General features: G+C 30.5%; 2 protein-coding genes and 1 pseudogene across 3 annotated transcripts; 1 reads left to right on the top strand and 2 right to left on the bottom strand.

Moving 5' to 3' along the window:
- Window positions 1-3,164, bottom strand: part of LOC128039720 (uncharacterized) — a 64,306-nt pseudogene extending 61,142 nt beyond the window's left edge.
- Window positions 3,165-7,253: 4,089 nt separating this feature from the next.
- LOC128039844 (uncharacterized) lies at window positions 7,254-7,844 on the bottom strand. The gene has a single exon (XM_052628517.1). The coding sequence runs from the start codon at window positions 7,842-7,844 to the stop codon at window positions 7,254-7,256; it is 591 nt and encodes a 196-aa protein (XP_052484477.1).
- A 3,843-nt stretch (window positions 7,845-11,687) lies between these two features.
- LOC105795606 (probable glutathione S-transferase) lies at window positions 11,688-26,409 on the top strand. 2 transcript variants are annotated; one of them, XM_052627999.1, is made up of 2 exons: window positions 11,688-12,015; window positions 25,994-26,409. In XM_052627999.1, the coding sequence occupies exons 1-2, from the start codon at window positions 11,707-11,709 to the stop codon at window positions 26,354-26,356; spliced, it is 672 nt and encodes a 223-aa protein (XP_052483959.1). In that variant the 5' UTR covers window positions 11,688-11,706; the 3' UTR covers window positions 26,357-26,409. The 2 variants fall into 2 exon arrangements, with proteins under 2 accessions (XP_052483959.1, XP_052483960.1); XM_052628000.1 differs by lacking the exon at window positions 11,688-12,015 and adding an exon at window positions 24,127-24,435.
- The last annotated feature ends 1,184 nt before the right edge of the window (window positions 26,410-27,593 follow it).

Genomic DNA, 27,593 nt, shown 5'->3' with positions numbered 1-27,593 from the left:
ATTTGAATTTGTCATTTTGGTTCAAATTAGTACCGAACTTGACTTCATAGTTCAAATATGTCATCTAACTCAAGTACTAATTTGGAATAAAAAGCCAATTTGAACCGAAACGTCAAGTTCAGGTACCAATGTGAACCTTAGAGCCAAGTTTAGGTACCAAAATGTATATTTAACCTAAAAGAATTCTCATGACTAGCCTCAAATCATGTTTGATTTATACAAGGTTGAAGTTCTTAGACAACAATAACATAATAAAAAGCAATTAAGAAAAACAAACGGACATGAGCCCTTGTTGGCAAATCTGGTACGTGCATGCAGATGGACAGAACAGACATGTGAAGTTGCGACTTCTCTGTCTGGTAGTCTTGAGTGGAGTATCATTGAAATGGTTCACCAGAGTCCTAGAAGGTCTAATACCAACAACAATCCCAGTGTATGGTAAAGTTGCATCCAGATTCTTTGCATTCTAGGGCCTGTCCGTTGCAAAGCTCACGACATTCCTCACATGGAGGGCAATTCCAGATGTTTTTCACAACAGTGAGTGGCTGTCGATGGTCTCCCCCCTACTTATTTTACACAATTTTGTATGCAGTTATGAAGGGAAGAATGATTTTGTTTTTAAATTTCCAAACTCAACATTATTTTCGTATTTTCATACTTCTCATATTAAAAATATTTTATTATCACAACCTAAAAACCATTTCTTCCTTCTCATCACTAATTTTAGATACAAGTTGAATGCATAATAAGCAAATAGAAAAGTGAAAGATACAGATGTGTGGTTACAAACCATGTTTCATCTAACACAACCTTCTACTGCTCAAACAACCACCATTAACATCACATAATGCAGATTACAACAACTAAGGCCATCACCCATTTTTACCAAATCTCCTACACCCTTCCACACAACACCACACACCTATGATGTTGCAGCTTCTCTGTTTCTTCAACTTGAGTGGTATATCATTCCCGGAGATCCCAAAGGCAATTCCAATGGACGGTAAAATTGCATTCAGATTCTTTACATTCTAAGGCCTGCCCATTGCAAACCTCACCACATTCCTTACATGGAGGGCAATTCCAGATGTTTTTCACAACAGTGAATGGATGTTTATGCCAAGCAGTTTTGAATTTGTTCCCAAGCTTCATATATGGGAGATCTCCGATAGCACAATTGAGATGAAGAGAGTTATCACAATCAGCACAGTAGTAAAACCAACGATTTGGCTCTCTTTCTTTTTCGCAGAGATCGCAGTAAAGTTGAGAAGGCTCAGAATCATCAGAAAAAGTTAAAGTAAGAGCATGCCTGTCATACTTGTACCAAGCAGTGAGTGGTAGTGATGCACAACCTACATCTAAACTGAAATCACAGCGCTTCATGCATCTATATGCAACATCCATTGATAGTAAATAACTGAAACAAGCACTGCAACTCGTTCCCTCGTTGTTGTGGACAAGAACGAGTGAATGCTCATGACTTGGGTGCTTCAAGGTGTCCGACAATAACATACATTGAATGTCAATTCCGAACCTGCAATCTCTTTTGTAGCATCTGTACCCAAATCCTTGATACCGACGACGGCAAGCAACGCAGTATGAATAGCCATACTCATCGTGTGAGTTTGAGAGAGTAAGCAAATGCTTGTGAAATGGGTGTGGCATTTCTTTAGGCAATTCAGCACAATCTTTGTGGAGAAAGAACCTGCATTGCTCACAACTATAAAAAGGAGTTGATATAGGTCTCGTGCACCCATCGCAGTGACTATCATCATCTTTGGTCTTCCCACTAAAAGTGAGTCTTAAATTATGATCATGATAGGAATGCTTGATCTCACTTGCAACCATTAGCTCTCCAATACGAATTTGTTCAACAACATCAGTAATCAAATTCCAAGGTTCATCCACCACTTCCTCGGACCTCTCATCATAGCCTTCTGGCATAATTGTTCCATCCCAAATTGCTTTATCAGTTGCACAACGTACATGAGCAATATAACGGCAACGAGAAGCAGGACAACGGTAATTGCCATACCTTATATCAACTTCCTCGTAACAAATTTTGCACATCCAATCCTCAACTTGATTTTGTCGAAGAGAATAGGAAAGAGAAATCGTGTGACGATGTCGTGTTATCATGATGTGGCGTGGCAATGAAATGCAATTCTTGTGGACAAGGAGGTGACATATAGCACTGAAATAGGGGGTGTGATCTCCGTCAGTGCCACAAAAATCACAAACAAACGACATTTTTCTAGATACAAGCATCCACGGGTGTTCATGACTTGCAACTGTGATTGTTGGTGATGAAAAAAGAAAATCATCCAGTGAAAGATCAAAGTTGCATAGAGAGCAGGAATAAACAAATCCCTTCCATTGGATTCTGCACAAATAGCAACTACATTTAGGGGGATGAGTAGGCGGTTGTGGCAAGAGAGTAAGAGGATGCCTACGATCGTAGGGGTGATTAATCTCAAGGGGTAGTTCAGCACATTCCTTATGAAGGTTAAAATAAGGATATGTGCAATCTGAACAGTGGTAAATTTGACCAGATATTGGTTTCTGACATCCGGAGCAATGAGACTTGACTTCGTTGTTATGATTTTGAATGAATAACAAAGGATGGGGGTGCAAAGAATTAGGAAAATTTGCAGCAATGGATGATTGAAGCAAAGCACAATTGATGTGCAGATCGAAACTACAATCATTACAATCATAAACAAATCCCCCAAATTTCTTACGACAAAAATTACAAATTCCTAACTCAGAATAAGGTGATTTTGGAAGAAGAGTGAGAGGGTGTTTGGGGTGGAAGGGATGCTGAATCTTGGGGGCTAACTCTAACTCGGCACATCCCTTGTGAAGATAAAACTCACATTGATTGCAGCCATAGCTCCAGCCCTCTACAGGTTTCTCACACACAAGGCAAAGAGCTGCTTTGCTTGCAACACTGTGAGCTTGGATGAAGACCAAAGGATGGTGATGACCGAAATGTTGAATTTCCATCTCTCTTTCTTTCCAACTCTCAGATACTGTGAAATTATTTAGAAGAAGAAGAACAAAAATGAAATTGCTTCATCAAATTTTTCCAGACCTCATGGTTAGTAGATTCTTTTCTTGGGTGTTGGTTTTGGTCTTCATAAAGAAAGGAATATATTGATGCTTTGCCCAATTTTCAAAATTCTAAGCATAGATATCGATATAATTAAGCAAATAAAGAAAGAAAGAAGAAAGTAGGAGGAAGAAGGAAGTAGGAGAGGACACTTTACTTCGGAAAATTTCGTTGCTTGCTCTCCACGTTTCATTCCAATGATACCAGTCCCGATGTTAACAAGTATACATACATTCTGGGAGCAAAACTAAGGGTGTGCAATAGTCTGGTCAAACTGACTAAAGCAATTTAACAGGTTGATTTTAGTTTTGTCAAGTATGTTATAGGTCCGGTAAATTTATTTTTATTTTAGAAATCCAAAATAAAATTAATTTACTTTCAATTTCAAATAGCGAATTTTGCTATATCCACGAATGAAAGAAAAATTAGTATTAAAACTATATTTACAAAAAAAATTATTTATTATTTTTGCCAATATTATTTAGTAGTTCAATCACAGGTAGAGCAGTAAATTATTCATAAATAATTTGATTTTGTTGGTTTTATAGAGAATTTGGTTCTATTTTGATTTGTAAAAGAGTTTGTTAAATCTTTGGATTGGATTGAATTGATCGATTGCTCACTTGAAACAAAATCGAAATTAAAATATTTTAATTAGAATGATTAGCATAAAATATAAATTATTGAGTGCCAAACTTCAAAATTTTAGGTTAAAGAACTAAATTAAATTGAATTGTTAATTTTAAGAGTCTAAAATCGGTGAGTTAATTTAAGTGTATTGAAGTGCATTATACTCTTATTTAAACCCTAAACTTTAAGTACCAATTTGAACCTTGAAATCAAGTTCAAATATCAAAATGTATATTTATCCTAGATTAAAAATAGTTTATTGACTATTTTGGATTAATATTATATCAATCGAATTGGCAATTAAACCAATTAAATCATCAATTTTTAGTGGAATCGATCTCAGTACAGCTGTGGCCAAATCCAATTAATTACAAACCTATTCATCGAGCAAAGGAGAGAGAGGAATTCAAACCTTCGATAATTCTATGTTTCGAACTATACCGATTTTCAAAACAGGAGCTATCAACCACTCAACCATCTCTTCGAAAGCAAATTTCTATTTTATTTTTATTCCACCAAATCAAACTAAGGGAAAACTAATGGGGTACCAACTGACAAAAAAAAAGTTTAAAAATCTATCTGAGAAAACATGTGTAATTTAGACAGCAATTTTTATATTAAGCGCAGATTGAATTGAGAGCAAAGTTTAAGTTTAGGGCAGAAGAGTTGATGGGCTAAATTGTGCCGGGCATGGGTTGGTCTTAATGGTTTTTTTTTTCTTCTTTTTGCCTTTAAAACAATTTTTGGGATAACTATTTTCAAATCCCTCGACTTTCATTAAAATTTTTCAAACTAATAGGGCCACATGGCAGCATACATTTGGTTGCATTCAAAGTGATGTAAGATTTTAACTCCATTAGAAGGATATATTAGATATATTGATAAAGTATAGGGGTTGAATCTGTTATTATCATTCTTTTATCATTACGTTGATACGAAATTTATAAAGAATTTCATATTTATATTCTTTATATTATGTTTCTCTCCGCAACGAAGATTTTTTATTTTATTTGTCGGATTATTTTTTTCTTTCTATCTTCTCGCTTAAATAAATCTATTTCCTTGCCTAAGTCAGCAAAGAAGATAGTTTAAAATAGAGGTGTTTATGGATCGGATCAGGTCAGGCCTTAAAAAATTTTTGGGCCCAATTGATGGTTTGGTCTTGCCCACCTGTATTTTATTTTTTATATAAAAAATTTTAAAAATATAATACACAAAATACACTTAAAACATTAAAATAAATATTTCTCAGTAAATTAAAAATAAATTAAAATAAAAACCTTTATAGATAAATAAAACTAAGATATCTGCAACTTAACAAGCAAATGTCTCTAAAATAGTAGCAAAATTGACAATAAAATAAGAGTTATACAATATCCAAACAATAACAACATAATAGTGAAATGACAGCAAAACAGTGAAAAACAACAAAAAAAAGTTTTTTTTTGTTTGCAAATTCGAGCTAGGTCCAGTTCAAAAAAAACCTTACTCAAGATTCGACTCGTTTTTTCGCCTAAACAAGCCTTAATTTTTATCCAAACCTATTTTGGGCTTATATTTTTGTCTAAATTCTCTCACTTTTCAGGCAGGCATTCAGGCTGGGTCACCCAACTCATGAACACCTCTAGTTTTAAAAAAAGAAGCAAAGCTTTCAAGTAACTTTTTTGAACGATCACTAATTTTTACCGAAATAGTGCTTGGAAAGTCATCTGATAATTGGACTTGTAATTACCTAAGGATGTCATGTTTGTGGATCCAACTAAATTGGTTGTAATCGAAGCACCCCACTTATACTTTCCAATTTCTAGGGGAGAGTGAGAATTAGAATAATTACGTATATAATTACACAGAAATCTAATTTTTAAAAGTTATACTTTACAAGTTATAAAAATTACATCATAAGTATAAACACATATGATTATCTAAGATCGTTGTGGCAAAAAAAATTATATTATAAATTTTAAAAATGTAATACAAAAATAATCTGTGTATCTTATAAAACTATAACAAAATTATATTATTTAAATCCTAAAAAATTCTAAAGTTTAGGTATCAGAATTGATATTTTAAAAGTGAAGATACCATATTAGATATTTTGATAAAGCATAGGGATTGAATATGCCATTATCATTCTTTTATCGTTACAACTTTGGTGGAGATAAATTACACAATACTTGAATTTTGGTATCAAAATACAATAATTTGGAATTTGGTCACTCTCATTCTGGCTATGTCCCTTCAACCAGTATTATGTTTGACTTTAACTGATAATAAAAATATAATAGAGAGGAATAATTTTGGAATACTTAATTCAAAAATAAAATGAATCAAAATTTAAAATATTTTTGGGGATTAATAAGAATTTTAAAACTCTTGAAAAATTAACGAGAATTTTTAAAAATTTGAGAGAACTTAAATAAAATTTTCAAATTTTCTCATATTTAGTTTTGTTATTTTTAGCTTTGAGCTATTATAAGGCGTATAAAAGGCTAGAACTATATGGATTTATTCATCAATTCAATAAAAATAATGTTCTCTCATTTGAGTTAAAAGCTCGTTTCTCTACTTGTAAGTGCAACATGCTATGTTTAGAATCTTCAGATGATACGAATGTGGGTTCGAGAGATTGAAGTACCTTTTAGAGTTCATTTAGGTTTTGTTTTTTTTTAAAGAATAAGGAAGAAAATGTTCTTTATTAATGGAAAAAGTGTTTAGTTTAATTTATTAATATTTTAAAATGAGCAGCTTAATATTAAATTATTTAAGAATTTGAAATTTTAAAATAATAATTAAAAAAGTCAGACATTAAGTTTTAATATTTAATATTTTTTAATTTTATAAAATAATTAATTTCTAATGACGTGATACACGTGTATTTTCATGAATGTCACGTAAACGTCAATCATTCCCATCATCAAAATTAATGACTCGTTAATTTTTCACCTAATTCTGGATAATTTGATAAAAATAAAATTAAAAAGCAAAATAAAAGAAATGGGGTTTTCTTAATATTTTGAGGGCAAAGAAAAAAAGGACTTTTGCCTAAATTGACTTTATTCTTTTCTAAGTTGTGAAAAGTGCTGATTTATCTTTAAAATGAAATTACAATAAAATCTGATGGAAAATTCAAAAATTTAGAATAAGATCTAAAACAAAGAAAAATTATTTTCTAGAATTTAGGCATAATATTATTATTTTGAATATGGAGTACAAATAATTACTGATTAAGTGAAATAAAATGAACCTAAATTGTAAAGCTAAAACATATGTACACTTTTTTTTTTATGGCTGGTTGATTTAAGGTCACAAAATCTTGATTGATTTATGTCACAAAATCTTGTTGGTGGTGAAAAAATATCATCAACTGAAACCTCAAAGTTGCAAAGCGAGCAGGAATAAACAAACCCGCTCCATTGGATTTTGCACAAATAGCAACTACATTTCTCGGGATGTGCAGGTCGTTGGGGCAAAAGAGTAAGGGGATGCTTACGGTCACACGGGTGATTAATTTCTAGGGGTAGTTCAGCACATTCCTTATGAAGGTAAAGAATGTAGGATAAGAACAATCTATACAATGGCAAATCGGACCAGATAATGGTTTCTGACATCCGGAGCAATCGCGCTCAACTTCCTCGTTATGGTTTTGAATGAAGTGTAAAGGATGGTGGTGCAAAGAATTAGGAAAATTTGTAGCAATGGATGATTGAAGCAAAGCACAATTGATGTGCAGATCAAATAAACAAGAACCACAATGATAAACAAATCCCCAGAATATTCCGCCACACAAACCACAAACGTATTCACCCTGATAAGGTGATTGGGGGAAAAAGGTGAGAGGGTGTTGTGGGTGAAAGGGATGTTGAATCCGGGGGACTAACTCCAACTCAGCACATCCCTTATGAAGGTAAAACTTACATTGATTGCAGCCGTAGCTCCCGTCCTCTAAAGGATTCTCACACCCAAAGCAACGAGCTGCTTCTGGGTCTACTTCTTTGCTTGCAACAGTCTGATATTTGAAGAAGACCAAAGGATGTGGATGACTGAAATGTTGAAGTTCCATGGTCTCCTCCTCTGTCCTACTCTCACATTCACTCACATCCATTACAAGAAAACACTTGATTTTGCTTCACTTTACTCTAGCCTTTGTGGTATACTTCCTTAGTTCTTGCTCTTGTTCTTCATAAAGAGAAGAATCATTTTCGTCTTTGACTTGTGAGACTATATGTTAATATTTTTTCCCATAATATCCCAAGCATTTCCAAACTTCAAAGTTTTAGGTTAAAGAACTAAATTAATTAAATTAAATTGTTAATTTTTAAGAGTCTAAAATCACGTGGGTTTGAGTGTGTTGAAGTGCATTATCCTCCTATTTAAACCCTAAACTTTAAGTACCAATTTGAACCTTGAAATCAAGTTCAAATATCAAAATGTATATTTATCCTAGAATAAAAATATTTTATTGACTATTTTGGATTAATATTATATCAATCGAATTGGCAATTAAACCAATCAAATCATCAATTTTTAGTTGAATCGATCTCAGTACAACTGTGACCAAATCCAATTAATTACAAACCTATTCATCGAGCAAAGGAGAGAGAGGGATTCAAACCTTCGATAATTCTTTGTTTCAAACTATACCAATTTTCAAACATGCGTAAAATACTAATCATTGAAAATATTAGTTTTTAATTGATTAAATTTTCTTAGTGGTTTATCAAACAATGTCTAACTTGGACCCAGAAAAAGTTCAAACCTCAATGTGAGAACAATTGTCAAGTTTAGGGATTAACTTGAACAAAAAATAGTCTAGGCCATACCTTGAGAACAATCGCCAAGTTTAAGGACTAGTTTGATTCTTTTAATTAATTAAATTATTTTTATGCTCAAAATATTTTTTATTCTTTTAATTAATTAAATTATTTTCTCAACTCAATTCTAATTTTGTTAAACTCATGACAACTTTACCGATAAAAATCTATGAACAAATTAATTTAATTAACTTGTCCTTATGAAACCACGATGACCTAGTAATAAAATTTCACCTCGAAATTCAATTATTTAATAAAATAATAATTCAAAGTCATTAATTAATTTTCGAGTGATTCCTTGTTTATAGTAAGATAATTAAAAGTTATTAATTAACTTGTCTATCTATACGTCTCAAAGTATGAAATAATTCTCTAACTAAGCTTAATATAACATAAAAACCTATAGGTACATGCCAACCAAAATAGTAAGAGTTTCACCAACTCGATTTTCTGCTGGATGCTGATAACAATGAGTGCACACAATTGAACCTAACCTGCGCACAGAAAGCAAACCGAATGCTGAGTAATCAACTCAGTGACATTTCTATAACTAATATTATAACAAAACATAAATTATGTGAGGACATAAATAAAAATCAAAAGTTCGTAAGCAGTTTAATATGTTAACTTATATTATAAGAATATAATCGTTTCATGTCACATTTGTAATCATATCAACAGGTTGTCACATATTCATCTTCAAATTCCCGACCTGTAAACTCAAAAATTCAATCAAACATTACACATAAATCAATAAAAACTGAAAGAACTCACCATTAGCAACACTCAATTTGTACTTCTAAAATAACATGTCATTCCACAAATAAAACTCGATTTACTCCCAGAGTTATACATTTTAACCACGGCACCAAAGCACGATAAACTCCTCTCAATTTACTCTTTAAGATATCACAATTTCATTATTAAGATGGTTTAAATTATAGTAATTAATCCATACAGATAATGTTTTAAGACAACATAAATACTCACATTTTAAACACGATACAGCACTATGACATCTTTTAATTGCAGCATAGGACATTAATATTTAATCAACTCCAGCAGGACATTATTTTCGTAACATTATTTTAGCAACCGAACTCAATTTGTAAGTTTTTTTTTAAATTGAGTCGAATCGAGAAAAAAAAATTCGAGCCAAGTAAAGTCGAGTTAACGAATGCTATTATTTATACTCAATATTGCGTTTACATGGACTGATTTTTTGACTAGTAGATGAAGTACAAACTTTTAGATTAATTTTGAGTAAAGGAAAAAGGGAAAGTGGGGGGATTTGAGAAAGAAAATAAGGCTGATGGGTAAATATTTATTAAAACAACGTAATTTTTCCTTTTAACTTTAGAGGAAGTAAATATTTATCAAAACAATGTAATTTTGCACTTTTATTTAGATTTTCATATAACTCAAATTGTGTAATTCATATTCGAGTTCATATTCTAATTAAACCAAAAATTTAATTTTTTATTCGAGTTGATCCAAATAGCTCGATTAATTCGAACTATTTAATTTAAATTTTAAATTTTTATCAAATATTTTTTGAAATTAAATCGAATTTTATTCACCCCAGATACCAAAAAAAGAATACAACCAACCATTCAAGAAAGAAATGAATTAAACTCACACCACAACTTAACACCATCCATTTTGGACATCCATTTCGTCAAATGTCAGACATAATAAGTTCTGGAAACAGCAGCCATTTTAGACAATCATTTCTTCATATGTCCGATAAAAACAACAGTCATTTTGGGCAACCATTTCTTCAAATTTCCAACACGTTTTATTTGCTACATACCGAAAATCAACAGCAGCACAGTTAATTCATAAAATTCAGACAATTGAAGTCACCAACTAGGCTACCTGGCAATTAAGGAAACAAGTAAGTGTGTAAATTTCAAGGAAACTTACCCAAATCTTCCCCAAGTTGCTGTCACAAGCACAAGCTTGCTCCTTGCCTTTACCACTTTGACCGTCTCCCACATGAAGAAACAACTATTTAACATGCAAATTTCAAAAGCTTAAAAAGAAAATTCTCAAGGTCTCAAAATTGTTTGGTGTGATTTAATAATGAATTTTACGAATTTGATTTACGGAAATGAAGTGTCGATATTTCAGTTTCCGACACTACAAAAAACCGGATTATTACAGAATTCAATGAGTAAGAAACATGAAAAAAGAAGTAATCTTATTTTATTTTATTTTTGTTTATTATATATGTTAGCATACATACACATATAATATATAATAAAATAGAATTTTCGAATAATTTAACTAGTAGTTAGTTCTAAAACAATTCTAAAATATTTTTCACTTTTTACATATCGACACATTAGCACGGTTTGATTTTATAGTCAAATGCTCCCTCGACATGATGACACGTTTGCTAAAACATCAAAGATAAATTATCTTTTTTTTTGGTGATCATAAGAGGAGAGCAAAGTCCTAACAGCAACGCGATTAGCGTGACTTGAACCTAGATCACATCTGAGACGGTGAACATCCTGATCATCAAATCAACACACGGGTAAAATAAATATATATGATACCATAATTATGGGGTTCAAAATTATATATGGGGTGTTTACTTGTGTTTAAATAGGATTGGATTGTTCGGTTGAACTGGAAACAAGTCGAAATATAGATTCGAAAAAAAACATCGAATCAATTGAACTGGTTAAAAAATTAATTAAATTGACGGTTGAACTGGATTTCTTAAATATTATTTTTTTATGAATTTATTATTATATCTTTATCGAACTTATCAAATCGAAGAACTAATGACCTAATCAATTCAACCAACCACTAATTTATTTCTAAAAACATTTATTCAAATTAAAAAAACAATTAATAAAGATTCATCATGCATGACATTACCTCGACTTAGTCAATTCAACCAACCACTAATTTATTTTATCGTGCATGACATTACCTTACCTTCTATTGCAACATGCATGACATTACCTTAGCGACAAATTCTAACTTTTAGGTAAAACAATATAAATATTGAGGGTGAAATTTAGAATTATGTCATGAAAAGAACACACACCATCGTTACCTTAGACAAATCTTTGACCAGTAATCCTATTATAAATTTGCACTCGGCGCTCTCAGAATCTCTGAACTAATCTCCCAAACATGGCGGTCGTGAAATTGTTCGGAGCTTTTTTTAGTCCGTACGCTTACAGAGTAATTTGGGCTCTGAAACTCAAAGGCATACCTTACGAATTTATTGACGAAGATCTCCGCAACAAGAGTCCTTTGCTTCTTCAATATAATCCAATTCATAAGCAAGTCCCGGTGCTCATTCATGACGGAAAACCGATCTGTGAATCCACCGTCATCCTTCAATATATCGATGAAATTTGGCCGCAGATTCCCTTGCTGCCGGCTGATCCCTATGACAGAGCTGTTGCTCTGTTTTGGATCAAATTTGCAGATGACAAGGTGTTCTTTTCTTTTTTGGATTAAATACAAAATTAACCCTCCAACTATATCGTATTTATCACTTAGGTGTCTAAGAGTTAATTTTTTTCTCTTCTTTGCAAAATGATTTTTAAATGGTTAATTTTGTCTTATTTTGCCAAAAATACAGTAGCATGTTTTATTGCCATCGTGCACTTTTTAGGTAAAATGTAACAAAATTAATAGTTTAAGTATATTTTACCAAAAATTTTAGGTACTTAAAATGAGAAAATTGATATAGTTTAGACACTAATTTTGCAATTAAACCTTTTATTTATTTATTTGATGCATATGACGATTTTCCCGTTTATTGATTTTTATATTTATCAATATTTATAGCCAAAATTATTTATTAAGTGTTGTATTGGGAGAAACTATTTTATGGACCCTTCCCACCACATCATCCATTGTCTATTTCCCATTATTTAATAATATTTCACTAATTTTTTCATGTTATTGACATATAAAATTGATAATTTTTTACTCTAAACCCGAATTCAATTGTTAACAAAGTTAAATTTTTTTAAATTTTTGGTGTGATATTTTGAAATAAAAAATAGTTATTCATTTGGTAGTCATATAACCAAAAAAAAATGAGTTATGAACTTTAATTTAACCAAAAAAATCATGTTTACGATTATATTTACATTTTTAAATGGGTTAAATCATTATTTGAGGCCTGAACTTGGCAACAATTCTCATATTGGGTCACATGTTAAGGCTTGAATTAGGTAATTGTTCCTACATTGAGGCTTGAACTTTTTTTTTGTCCAAGCTAGTCCCTAAATGTGGTAATTGTTCTCATGCTAGTGCTTGGACTAGGCAATTGTTCCGATGTTGGGGCTTATTAGGGTTTTCAAGAAAATATAGGGACTAAGGTGTTCTTTGATAAACTAAAAGATAAAGTGCAGAAAAAATAAGGGTTGAAAATTTAAGTATTGAAAATTTAAGTACCGAATTTAAGTTATAAAATTTGTTTGATACATTACTTAAAATTAATTACGGAATATAATTATATTGTTTGATAAATATAGATCTTGAATTATAAAAAATAAATTTTACATTTTATTCTTAATTTTAAACATTTTACCTTATTCTAAACCATAATTTAAATTTTAAACATAAGGTTTTATAGGATAACATAATATTAAAATAAATAAATTAAAATTGAGTTAATTAAAATATTCTTTATTAAGTGATAAGTAGCTTTTATCAAGCCATACCGTGAGAATAATTGTCAAGTTTAAGGACTAATTTGAACAAAAAAGTTCATGCCCTAATGTGGGAGTACTTGCTAAGTTCAAACCCGTAAAGTGATTTAACCCTTTTAAATTTAAAAGTAATGGGATTAAATTTCTTAAAACAAAAATAGGAGGACTAAATTTTAAACATACAAAGAATACAAGGATTTGTAGCATATTTTAACCTAGTTGAAATCTTTGAAAATCTTTTATTGTACATAACTTTTGATGCACGATACTAGAAATCCCATATCTCTGCTTAAAAAGGGTTATTTAATGTTAAAGCTTTATCGAGCCAATGGCGAAGAACAACAGCAAGATGAAAGAGTGGTTGGAAATGTTGGAAGTCATGGAAGAACATGCACCGATCGGAGTGAAAAAGGTATTCATGGAGACAAGATAAACATGGTGGACATTGCATTTTCCTTTGTTGCTATCGGCTTGGGGTTCTCGAAGACATACTAGGGCTTGAAATCATGAGCCACACAAGTTCCCTCGAGTGAGCTCGTGGATCCAAAATTTCAAATCAATCCACGTAATCAAAGACAACTTTCCGATACCGATAAGATGTCTACTTTCTTGAAGCATGGTAGAGATGATGTTGACATCAAAATCGAATTAGGGTTTGGACACTTGTGTTCTTTATCGAAGGTTTTCAAAGTTCGAACTGATCAAGTCACTGCTTTGTTAGTCCAATAATTTCGATCAGTTTGTTTAAATAAATTATCAAAATCAAAATAAAAAAATTCAATAGGTCCATACTAGTTTGCCACCCCTCCCTCCTATATCGGCCTTTTCATTTATTAAGTCAATTATATGTGTTATCTTGTCTTTAAACTAACTAATATGGTTTTTTAGCTCAATAAATATCTTTCATATGCCCAAAATATTATTTATTCTTTTAATTTACTTGTAATGACCGTTAACTAAAGTTCAGGGACTAATTTGTAAAAGTTCAACCGTTATTGAAATTTTAATTTAGAAAAATGATTGAGGACTTAATTAATAACTAATTTGAGGACCTTGGAATTAATTGACTGTTATTAAAATATGATAGTGGAATGGTATGATTACATGCACTTATCTTAATTAACTTGACCACTAGTGGTGATTAATTAAACTAATTAAGGGCTTAATCATAGTATAAATACTAAGAGAGTGATGAGAAAGATGAAGTTATCATCTTCCTCATTTTGTTTGGCAGTCCAAAGCTGAAAAGAAGAAGGAAAAACATCTTTGTTTTCTTTTCCATTTTAATCCAAAATTAATCACCGGAATTAAGTTCTTTCCTTAAGATTTTTATAAAGTTTGAACCACGGGAGCTTGATTTAGCTAACACATGTATTATTTTCTTCAATTGTTAGATGTTTAGAAAGTTGCCATTAAAGTTTAATTGATGATTTTAAGCTTGAATTTGAAGAGATCGTTACTTAGTAAGTTTAGATTATGTTAAGGATTAAGTTGGAAATTAAGTTCAGCTTAAAAGATAATTTTGTGAAATTAGGGGAAAAATTGAATAAAGTGAAAGCTATTATAAACTTATGGTATAGATTAAAATACAAGGTCACTAATGGAAGGCTATGAAATCGGATTTTGTTTTTATGTTAACTATCGAAAAATAAGAACATTTTAGATATAAAGGACTAAAATGAATAAAATGCAAATATAATTGATTATATATTTTTCATGAGTTTGAGTGAAACTAATACCATTTTTATAATTGAATTATCAAACGTAGCTAAAGATGACATCGAGCCGTCTCGAGAGAAAGAAAAGGCGAAAGTCGTAGACAAGTAGCTAATGTGATTTGTAGTTTCATGATTTGAATTCAATATATATATATATATATATATTGTTAAAAACTAGCTTGCTTGAGTAAGTATTCTACTTGTCTCATGATTTGGTTTGTATATAATGATATGAAATGTTATGAATTTAATTGAGACGAGCATGGCATAAATGAGTATTATATGAAACTATGGTAAGTGATCATGAATATAAATATGCATTTGGAATTTTGTTACCTTAGTAACTGTCTCAGGTATAGTTGGCATGCCATAAGATTAGTGTACAAGATTTTATTGATGAGGCATGGAATGCATGCTATACTTCGGATGTTCCGATGATGTAACACCCCTTACCTGACTCGTTAACAGATATGGACAAGGAATGTCACATTAAAATTTTCAATTTCAGTCCCTAACCCTTGCTTACTTTTCTAACGTTATCTAGACTCCATATGATATTAAATCTCTTTCTAAAATTGTATATTATTAAAATTTTAATTAGAGAAATCAAAATCCTTTTTCCAGGGTATTTTCAGGGACATTTACGATTTTAAGAACAAAGATATCAGTACCTCATTCATAGTATCAAAACCAATACAAGATTACTAATCATTTTTAGCTTTGAAGTATTCATGTATTGAAACTTTGAAACACATGTACCCGAACCTCATACCTATTGCAATATAATTTTAATTATATATTTAATTTAATTAATTTTAAGATTTAATCCTTTCTCAATATGTACTAATACTAACTACACTTTACCTTTCTTTTTTTTTCTTTTGGTAAAATAAACAACTTTACGCGACACTATTAAGATAACGCATTAGCCCATATAACACTAATATAGTCTATTTGTACTAAATCTCGCACAAAATAAGGTTGATCTTCAAATACTTAGACCTAAGTGAATCTTGTCGCCGCAGCCTTAGCCATATTCTTTTTAAGATATACTTCATAATATAATTCTCTTCACTTTAATGTATCTAATCTTTACTAATTCAAGTTTCAATATTTTTTTTTACTCAATTATTTAGTTTAATACACTTAATTTAGTAAAAATTTCAAATATTACATTTAAACACTTATGTAACAAATCTGCTCATTTCCACTCCTATATTTTTCCAAATTTACTAGACAACCCTTAAAATTATAGTTCACAGTTTTTACGATTTAGTCCCAAACTCCTAAATTTACACTATTTTACGATTTAGTCCCTGGAAGTCTTTATTTTTTCAATTCAGCCTTAAATCCCAGTTTTCCTAGTTTTGCAAAATAGTCTCTCTCTTTTTTTCTTTCAAAATTTGAGATTTTATAATTTAATTCCTACCATTGAAATCTTATCAAATTTTCCACAAATTAATCCATGATTTTTGAACCATTAAACTATGATTTTTGAACCATTAAACTTTCATATTCTATTTTTAGAATTTTAAATTCTCAACCCGTATAAATTAGTTCTAAAACTCAAAGGCATAGCTTACGAATACATCAAAGAAGATTTCTCCAACAAGAGTCCCTTTGCTTCTTCAATATAATCCAATTCATAAGAAGATCCCGGTACTCCTTCACAACGACAAACCCATCTGCGAATCCACCGTCATCCTTCAATATATCGATGAAATTTGGCCGCAAAATCCCTTGCTGCCGGCTGGTCCCCATGAGAGAGCCGTTGCTCTGTTTTGGATCAAATTTGCTGATGACAAGGTAAAATCATTTTTTTGGTTTAAATACAAAAATAACCCTCAAACTATATCGTATTTCTCACTTAGGTGTCTAAGGGTATTTTTTTTTGGTCAAAAATGATATTTAAAATGTTAAATTTATCTATTTTACCAAAAAACACAGTACCATGTTTTATTGACATCGTACAATTTTTGGGTAAAATGTAATGAAATTAATAGTTGAAGTATATTTTGACAAAATTTAGGTACCTAAATGAGAAAATTGATATAGTTTAAGCATCAATTTTGCAGTTAAACCTTATTTATTTGATGCATATGACGATTTCGCATTTATTGATTTTATATTTGTTAATCTATACCTATATGGTAAGAGAGCGGTTTATTTATGTTTGTGTCCCTTTATTATGTTGAAATTTTGGATCTAGTCCTTCTATTTTAATTTTGACATTATTTAATTTTATACTTTTATAATATTATTAGTAATGTCTTGATGTGAATTTTAATAGATCTAAATTATATTTAATTAATAATAATATAAGAAGATGAAAACACCATTTGAAGAAAATTTTACATTAGTAGATCTAAATTGCCTTTTATATATATTATATAAAATATACGAGATAAAGATACGGTCATTTCACTTATGAAGTAGGTATCTTCTTATTCCTTTAACGGAGTAGAGGTATTCATGGCTAAGTCAGGTTAGGTTTGGATTGGGTCTAAATATGATATTAACATATTGTATGTTCATTCAAGCTCGGTTCAACCCGAAAATGGGCTTAAAATATTGCTTGGACCTATTCATAATTTACAAAAGATTAACCCAAGCCCATTTTAGGCCTGCCCATATTATTTTTTAAAATTTTTAAAATTTTTATATTATATTATTTTAATTTTAATATTTTTATATATTTTATTCATTGAAATTTTTATATAGTATTATTTTAATGTTTAATTTAGAATAGTATTATATATTTTATTATAAACTTAAAACGGGTTGAGTCAAGTGACACATGAATAGATCTATAATGGAGTATTGAGTGTGTTATAATTCAATATTAAATATTTTATGATAGCTAAGAAGCTAAAATACACTCCAAGTCTTTTTACTTTTCATATATTTGGAATTTAGTTGATTTAATTTTATTTTCAGAATTTAATTATTTTACTTTTTATATTTCAAAATTTATGTTCAACTGTTAACACCGTTGAAAAATCACATTTATCAAATCGACAAATTTAAACAAATGTTCTAAAATATTAATTCAAATTACAAAACCAATTAATAAAGCTGCATCATGCATGACATTACCTTATATTATTATATAAAAGTATTTCTATCCACCTTTGTTTAATTCCTTTTATTAACACTTCATCTTTATCTTAATCAAAGCTTTGACTACTAATCCTATTATAACATTTAGGTACTTAAAATGAGAAAATTGACATAGTTTAGATACTAATTTTGAATTAAACCTTTTTATTTATTTGATGCATATGGCAATTTTCCCATTTATGGATTTTTTATTTATATTTATTTTATCTATATCAATAGTCAATATTTTTGAATAAATAGTCAATATTATTTTTAAATATTGTATTGACTTTATAAGTGTGGTACCAACTAAATTAGAAAAAATACGAAAATATTTTTATGTAATTAAAATAATTTATATATTTGAGGGTAATTTAATTTTCTATTTAAAATAATAAAAATACGTATGATGGGAATTGAAAACGGGTCAATTGACTTAGAAAACTTTTAATTTATTACTCAATTAAAGCATTATTTTAATATTTTGTACATTTCAATTTGTATTATGCACATTCTATTACCCCAATCAATTATATATATTTGACTGAACTGGTGTCTCACCTTAACTCAGCACTGACTCAAGATTGATGACAACATCATGATAAACAATTTTAATCTATTCATTTTCATTTTAATATCTTCAAATTTTACGTGTTATTATTATTATTTAGTGTCAACCTATACATTTTATTATTTATTATAGGTTATTTTTAAACATACATTTGTGTTCTAAATTTGTGGTTTCCACACACATACGCGCGTGATAGGATTTCTAGTATTAATAAAGCACTGACTAAGTTGGTGTCACAAGTCAACCAGGCACCAACTTGTTTAGAAAATTACGAGAAGGCCTTTACGTAATTAAAATAAGTAACATTTTTATTTTATTACGCACGTTTTATTACCTCCACCAGTTGTATATATAGTTAATATTAATAAAGCTTTTAACTGAGTTGATGTCACAAGTTAACTCGACACTGACTCAAGATTGAAGACAACAAAATGATAAACAACTTTTAATCTATTTTTTTCATTTTAACATCATATATGGTTCACATGTTATTATTAATTAGTTTCAAATCATATATTTCATTATTTATTGTACGCTAATTTCTTAAACATACATTTGCATTCGAAATTTGTGTTATTCACATGCATACGTGTGTGATAGAATTTCTAGTTATTTATTAAGCTTTTTACTGAGTCGGTGTCACCCACCAACCATGTCCCAATTTAGGAAATTACTAAAAAAATATTTAATCTACTAAGTAACTTATAAGATTATATAGATATTTTTGTCTTTTTAAATTTTTAAACATTTAGTTTTTATAGGATAACATAATATTAAAATAAATAAAATAAAATTGAGTTTATTGAAAATATTCTCCATTAAGTGATAATTAAATTTTATTTACTCATCATTTTCCACACTGTTTTATAGAAAAAATTCTATTGGATTATTTTTTATTTTGGATTATCAAACATGTGTAAAATACTAATCATTGAAAATATTAGTTTTTAATTGATTAAATTTTCTTAGTGGTTTATCAAACAATGTCTAACTTGGACCCAGAAAAAGTTCAAACCTCAAGGTGAGAACAATTGTCAAGTTTAGGGACTAACTTGAATAAAAATAGTCTAGGCAATACCTTTAGAACAATCGACAAGTTTAAGGACTAGTTTGAACAAAAACAGTTCAGGCCCCAATGTGGTAGTAGTTGTTAAGTTTCAGACCTGTAAAGTGATTTAACCCTTTTTAACTTTAACATTTTGTGGGATTAAATTTCTTGAAATAAAAAATAGGAGGACTAAATTGCAAACATTCAAAGAATACAAGTACTTGTAACATATTTTAACCTAGTTGAAATTAAGATTCTAGCTCTTTGTAGTTTGAAAATTTTTTCGTACATAAATTTTGATGGTTGATACTAGAATCTCTATTTAAAACAGAGTCCTATAATAGCAAAGCTTTATCGAACCGAAGGTGAAGAACAAGAGGCGGTAGTGAAGGAGTGGTTGGAAATGCTGGAAGCCATGGAAGAACATGCGCTAATTGGAGGGAAAAAATTCTGCGACGGAGACGAGATAAACATGGTGGACATTGCATTTTGCATGGTTGCTCACTGGCTCGGGGTTATCGAAGACGCATCAGGGCTTAAAGTCTTTGAGCCATACAAATTCCCTCGAGTGAGCTCGTGGATCCAAAATTTCAAATCAGTCCCTGTAATCAAAGACAACTTGCCTGATACTGATAAGATAGTTGCTTACTTGAAGCGTCGTAAAGAGATGTTGTTGACATCAAAATCGAATTAGGGTTTGGAACATTGGTTGTATTTTCTCCCATGAAAGTGGTAAATGTTCCACATAAGGATGAAGATGTAATCCAATATTTGAGAGGATCTGAACACTTATGTTCTTTATCGAATGTTTTCAGAATTCAAATCGATCAAGTTATCGATTTGTTGGTCTAATAGTTTCGATTGGTCTGTTTCTTCGTTTAAATAAATCATCAAGATTAAAAAACAATAAAAATCCAGTTCAATGGGTCCATATTGGCTTGCATCCCCTCCCTCCTATATCGGGTCTATAATTTTTATTCCAATAAATAGTTTTTATGCTCAAAATATATTTTATTCTTTTAATTAATTAAATTAACTAAATTATTTTCTCAACTCAAATCTAATTTCGTTAAACTCATGACGGCTTTACTGATAAAAATCTATGAACAAATTAATTTAATTAACTTGTCCTTATGAAACCACGATGACTTAGTAATAAAATTTCACCTCGAAATTCAATTATTTAATAAATAATAATTCAAAGTCATTAAGTAATTTTCGAGTGATTCCTTGTTTATAGTAAGATAATTCAAAGTCATTAATTTACTTGTATGTTTATACGTCTCAAAGTATGAAATAATTCTCTAACTAAGCTTAATATTACATAAAAACCTATAGGTACATGCCAACCAAAATAGTAAGAGTTTCACCAACTCGATAAGTGCAAGATTTTCTGTTGGATGCTGATAACAATGAGTGCACACAATTGAACCTACTAGGGATTTAAATAGCGGTCCGTTACCGAAATAGCGGCCGTTATATAGCGGTAGCGGCACTATCCGAAACCGCTACTGCCAAAACCCGCTATACCCGCAATACACAATAAGTAGTGTAAAATTCACGACCGCGATACCCGCAATGACCGCAATAGCATCCGTTATGTCCGCAACCGCGATAAACGCAATGCGACCGAAAACGCGACCTCGACCGCGACCGCAATTTAAATCCCTGAACCTAACCTGCAATGCTGAGTAATCAACTCAGTGACATTTGCATAACTAATATTATAACTAAACATAAATGATTTGAGGACATAAATAAAAATCAAAAGTTCGTAGGCAGTTTAATATGTTAACTTATATTATAAGAATATAATCGTTTCATATCACATTTGTAATCATATCAACAGGTTGTCACATATTCATCTTCAAATTCCTGACCTGTAAACTCAAAAATTCAATTAAACATTACACATAAATTGATGAAAACTGAAAGAACTCACCATTAGCAACACTCAATTTGTACTTCTAAAATAACATGTCATTCCACAAATAAAACTCGATTTACTCCCAGATTTATACATTTTAACCACAATTTACTGCTTTAAGATATCACAATTTCATTATTACAGTAATTAATCCATACAGATAATGTTTTAAGACAACATAAATACTCAGATTTTAAACACGATACAGCACTATGACATCTTTTAATTGCAGCATAGGACATTAATATTTAATCAACTCCAGCAGGACATTATTTTTATAACAATAAGTCATATTCGGACAACATGCATGGGTTTTGCATGTCACGATAGCTCACTCAATAACTGACAATCATCAAAACCTTTCCCTCAATTTTCATCACACTTACCAGTAGAGGTGAGCAGTCAATAGAGTAAAAAAATTTAAGTTAGTCAAGTTGATGAATACTATTTTAGCAACCGAATTCAATTTGTATTTTTCTAAAATTGAGTCGAATCGAGTAAAAAAATTCGAGTCAAGTCGGGTCGATTTAACGAATCCTATTATTTATACTCAATATTGCGCTTACATGGACTGATTATTTAACTAGTAGATGAAGTACTAACTTTTAGGTTAATTTTGAGTAAAGGAAAAAGGGAAAGTGGGGGATTCGAGAAAGAAAATAAGGTTGATGGGTAAATATTTATCAAAACAACGTAATTTTACCTTTTAACTTTAGAGGAAGTAAATATTTATCAAAACAACGTAATTTTGCATTTTTTATTTAGATTTTCAAATAACTCGAATTGTGTAATTCATATTTGAATTAAACCAAAAAATTTGATTTTTTATTCGAGTTGATCCAAATAACTCGATTAATTCGAACTATTTAATTTAATTTTTAAATTTTTTATTAAATTTTTAAAATCGAATCAAATTTTATTCACCCACTTACCAAAATAAGAATACAACCAACTATTCAAGAAAGAAATGAATTAAACTCACACCATAACCGAACAACAGCCATTTTGGACAACCATTTCTTAAATGTCAGACATGATAAGTTCTGGAAACAGCAGCCATTTTAGGCAATCATATCTTCATATGTCAGACAAAATATATTATGAAAACAACAGCCATTTTGGACAACCATTTCTTCAAATTTCCAACACGTTTTATTTGCTACATACCGAAAATCAACAGCAGCTAATTCACAGTTTATTCATAAAATTCAGACAACTTAATTGAAGTCACCAACTAGCTTACTTCAACCTGGCAATTAAGTAAACAAGTAAGTGTGTGAATTTCAAGAAACATGAATATGACCGTCACAAGCACAAGCTTGCTCCTTGCCTTTACCACTTTGACCGTCTCCCACATGAAGAAACAACTATTTAACATGCAAATTTCAAAAGCTTAAAAAGAAAATTCTCAAGGTCTCAAAATTGTTTGGTGTGATTTAATAATGAATTTTACGAATTTAATTTACGGAAATGAAGTGTCGATATTTCAGTTTCCGACACTACAAAAAACCGGATTATTACAGAATTCAATGAGTAAGAAACATGAAAAAAGAAGTAATCTTATTTTATTTTATTTTTGTTTATTATATATGTTAGCATACATACACATATAATATATAATAAAATAGAATTTTCGAATAATTTAACTAGTAGTTAGTTCTAAAACAATTCTAAAATATTTTCACTTTTTACATATCGACACATTAGCACGGTTTGATTTTATAGTCAAATGCTCCCTCGACATGATGACACGTTTGCTAAAACATCAAAGATAAATTATCTTTTTTTTTGGTGATCATAAGAGGAGAGCAAAGTCCTAACAGCAACGTGATTAGCGTGACTTGAACCTAGATCACATCTGAGACGGTGAACATCCTGATCATCAAATCAACACACGGGTAAAATAAATATATATGATACCATAATTATGGGGTTCAAAATTATATATGGGGTGTTTACTTGTGTTTAAATAGGATTGGATTGTTCGGTTGAAATGGAAATAGGTCGAAATATAGATTCGAAAAAAAAACATCAAATCGATTGAACCGGTTAAAAAATCAATTAAATTGACGGTTGAACTGGATTTCTTAAATATTATTTTTTATGAATTTATTATTATATCTTTATCGAACTTATCAAATCGAAGAACTAATGACCTAATCAATTCAACCAACCACTAATTTATTTCTAAAACATTTATTCAAATTAAAAAAACAATTAATAAAGATGCATCATGCATCACATTACCCTACCTTATATAGAATCATGCATGATATTACCTTATATTATTATATAAAATCTTTTATAATACTTCATATTTATATAAAAAGTTTTAGTGACAAATTCTAACTTTTAGGGCCTACAATTTTTGTCAATTTCTCTTTTTTATGTCATGAAATTTAGAATTATGTCATGAAAAAAAACAGTCACCATCGTTACCTTAGACAAATCTTTGACCAGTAATCCTATTATAAATTTGCACTCAGCGCTCTCAGAATCTCTGAACTAATCTCCCAACCATGGCAGTCGTGAAATTGTTCGGAACTTTTTTTAGTCCGTACGCTTACAAAGTAATTTGGGCTCTGAAACTCAAAGGTATTCCTTACGAATATATTGACGAAGATCTCCGCAACAAGAGTCCTTTGCTTCTTCAATATAATCCAATTCATAAGAAAGTCCCGGTGCTCGTTCATGACGGAAAACCGATCTGTGAATCCACCGTCATCCTTCAATATATCGATGAAATTTGGTCGCAGAATCCCTTGCTACCGACTGATCCCTATGACAAAGCTGTTGCTCTGTTTTGGATCAAATTTGAAGATGACAAGGTAAAATCTGTTCTTTTCTTTTTTGGATTAAATCAAAATTAACCCTCCAACTATATCGTATTTATCACTTAGGTGTCTAAGAGTTTTTTTTTTTCTCTTCTTTGCAAAATGATTTTTAAATGGTTAATTTTGTCTTATTTTACCAAAAATACAGTAGCATGTTTTATTGCCATCGTGCACTTTTTAGGTAAAATGTAACAAAATTAATAGTTTAAGTATATTTTACCAAAAATTTTATGTACTTAAAATGAGAAAATTGATATAGTTTCGACACTAATTTTGAAATTAAATCTTTTATTTATTTATTTGATGCATATGACGATTTTCCCGTTTATTCATTTTTTATATTTATATTTATTTATCTATATTTATAGCCAAAATTATTTATTAAATGTTGTATTGGGAGAAACTATTTTATGGACCTTTCCCACCACATCATCCATTGTCTATTTCTAATTATTTAATAATATTTCAGTAATTTTTTCATGTCATTGACATATAAAATTGGTAATTTTTTTACTCTAAACCCGAACTCAATTGTTAACATAGTTAATTTTTTTATTAAATTTTTTGGTGTGATATTTTGAAATAAAAAAATAGTTATTCATTTGGTAGTCATATAACAGAAAAAATGAGTTATGAACTTGAATTTAACCCAAAAAATCATGTTTACGATTATATTTACATTTTTAAATGGGTTAAATCATTATTTGAGGCCTAAACTTGGCAACAATTCTCACATTGGGTCACATGTTAAGGCTTGAATTAGGTAATTGTTCCCACATTGGGGCTTGAACTTTTTTTTCTAAGTTAGCCCCTAAACGTGATAATTGTTCGCATGTTATTGCTTGCTCTAGGCATTTGTTCCCATGTTGGGGCTTGAATATTAGGGTTTTCAAGAAAACATAGGGACTAAGGTGTTCTTTGATAAACTGAAAGATAAAGTGCATAAAAAATAAGGGTTGAAAATTTAAGTATTGAAAATTTAAGTACCGAATTTAAGTTATAAAACTTGTTTGATACATTACTTAAAATTAATTACGGAATATAATTATATTGTTTGATAAATATAGATCTTGAATTATAAAAAAATATATTTTACATTTTATTCTTAATTTTTAAACATTTTACCTTATTCTAAACCATAATTTAAATTTTAAACATAAGGTTTTTACAGGATAACGTAATATTAAAACAAATTAATTTAAATTAAGTTAATTAAAAATATTCTTTATTAAGTGATAAGTAGCTTTTATCAGGCCATACCGTGAGAATAATTGTCAAGTTTAAGGACTAATTTGAACAAAAAAAAAAGTTCATGCCCTAATGTGGGAGTACTTGCTAAGTTCAAACCCCGTGAAGTGATTTAACCCTTTTTAAATTTAAAAGTAATTGGATTAAATTTCTTAAAACAAAAATAGGAGGACTAAATTTTAAACATACAAAGAATACAAGGATTTGTAGCATATTTTAACCTAGTTGAAATCTTTGAAAATCTTTTATTGTACATAACTTTTGATGCCTGATACTAGAAATCCCATATCTCTGTTTAAAACAGGGTTATTTAATGTTAAAGCTTTATCGAGCCAATGGCGAAGAACAACAGGCAGCAGTGAAAGAGTGGTTGGAAATGTTGGAAGTCATGGAAGAACATGCACTGATCGGAGTGAAAAAGGTATTCGGCGGAGACAAGATAAACATGGTGGACATTGCATTTTCCTTTGTTGCTATCTGGCTTGGAGTTCTCGAAGACATACTAGGGCTTGAAATCTGTGAGCCACACAAGTTCCCTCGAGTGAGCTCGTGGATCCAAAATTTCAAATCAATCCCTGTAATCAAAGACAACTTTCCTGATACCGATAAGATGTATACTTTCTTGAAGCATGGTAGAGAGATGATGTTGACATCAAAATCGAATTAGGGTTTGGACACTTGTGTTCTTTATCGAAGGTTTTCAAAGTTCGAACTGATCAAGTCACTGCTTTGTTAGTCCAATAATTTCGATCAGTTTGTTTAAATAAATTATCAAAATCAAAATAAAAAAATTCAATAGGTCCATACTAGTTTGCCACCCCTCCCTCCTATATCGGCCTTTTCATTTATTAAGTCAATTATATGTGTTATCTTGTCTTTAAACTAACTAATATAGTTTTTTAGCACAATAAATATCTTTCATATGCCCAAAATATTATTTATTCTTTTAAGCTAGCCGCCGCCTTTGCCCAATGCCTCATCGCGCATGCCTTCTGCCACCACCGTCGGCCTCGTCTGACACCTGCAGAGAGGAGTAAATACAAAGCAACAGGAGAATCCGGCGAAATAAAGAGCAAAAAACAAAAGATGGAAATGAGCTGTTGTAATTCGGCTATAAAGGTTGTGATTCTATCATTGTAATTTTTTTACGAACACACACAAAGCAATCAAAAAGCAGAACAGAAATTTGGAAAGGTTGATTAAAAATCTTTTATTGTTTCCTATTTGTTTTTCTTTCTTTTATTTATTTATTGATTTTTATTTTCTTTTGCAAATCCATTCGAACAAAAACTAGAATAGAAAAGTAAAGAAAAACTTACCTGGGCGTCACGGTTCCATTGCCGGAGTCCCTTTCTCCGTCGCCGGAGCCGAGTTTCAGAGAGGGGACGAGGAAGGCTTTCTTTTTCTTTCCTATTTTTGTGGGCACGGGCTAAAAAACCCCTTTTTTTTCTTTTTCCGTGTGACTCCGGCCACCGTCCTCGGTGGCACTGCAGTGGAGATGCGGTGGACGACAGCGGGGTTCCAAAGCTAGGCTTGGAACCCTAGCAGAGAAAAAGGAAGTCCCTTTTGTTTTATTTTTCCGTTCTTTGTAAAAAAGGAAAATGATGAAACAGCAGAAAAAAAATAAAAACTGCAGTGGTTATAGCAATCGCAAAACGGTGTCGTTTGAAGAGGGAGATCTGCACATTCTAAGGGGTAATTTATGCAATTGGTCCCTCCTCTTCCATGCCTTAATGCAATCTGGTCTTTGTTTTTTTTTTAATTCGGTCGCATATTTCTTCATGCGTTTCATTTTAGCCCATGCTGGGATCCAATGCATGGGGGTTGGGGATATTTTCCCAATCAGTCCCTCAGATTTAAAGCTTGTCCCACCTGGACCCTTAATACCTCTTATTTATTTACGA

The sequence above is a fragment of the Gossypium raimondii genome, chromosome 3 (assembly GCF_025698545.1).
Source record: "Gossypium raimondii isolate GPD5lz chromosome 3, ASM2569854v1, whole genome shotgun sequence".
Lineage (NCBI taxonomy): Eukaryota > Viridiplantae > Streptophyta > Magnoliopsida > Malvales > Malvaceae > Gossypium > Gossypium raimondii.
Note: the sequence above shows the minus strand (reverse complement) of the source record. Positions and strands in the feature narration are given on the sequence as shown.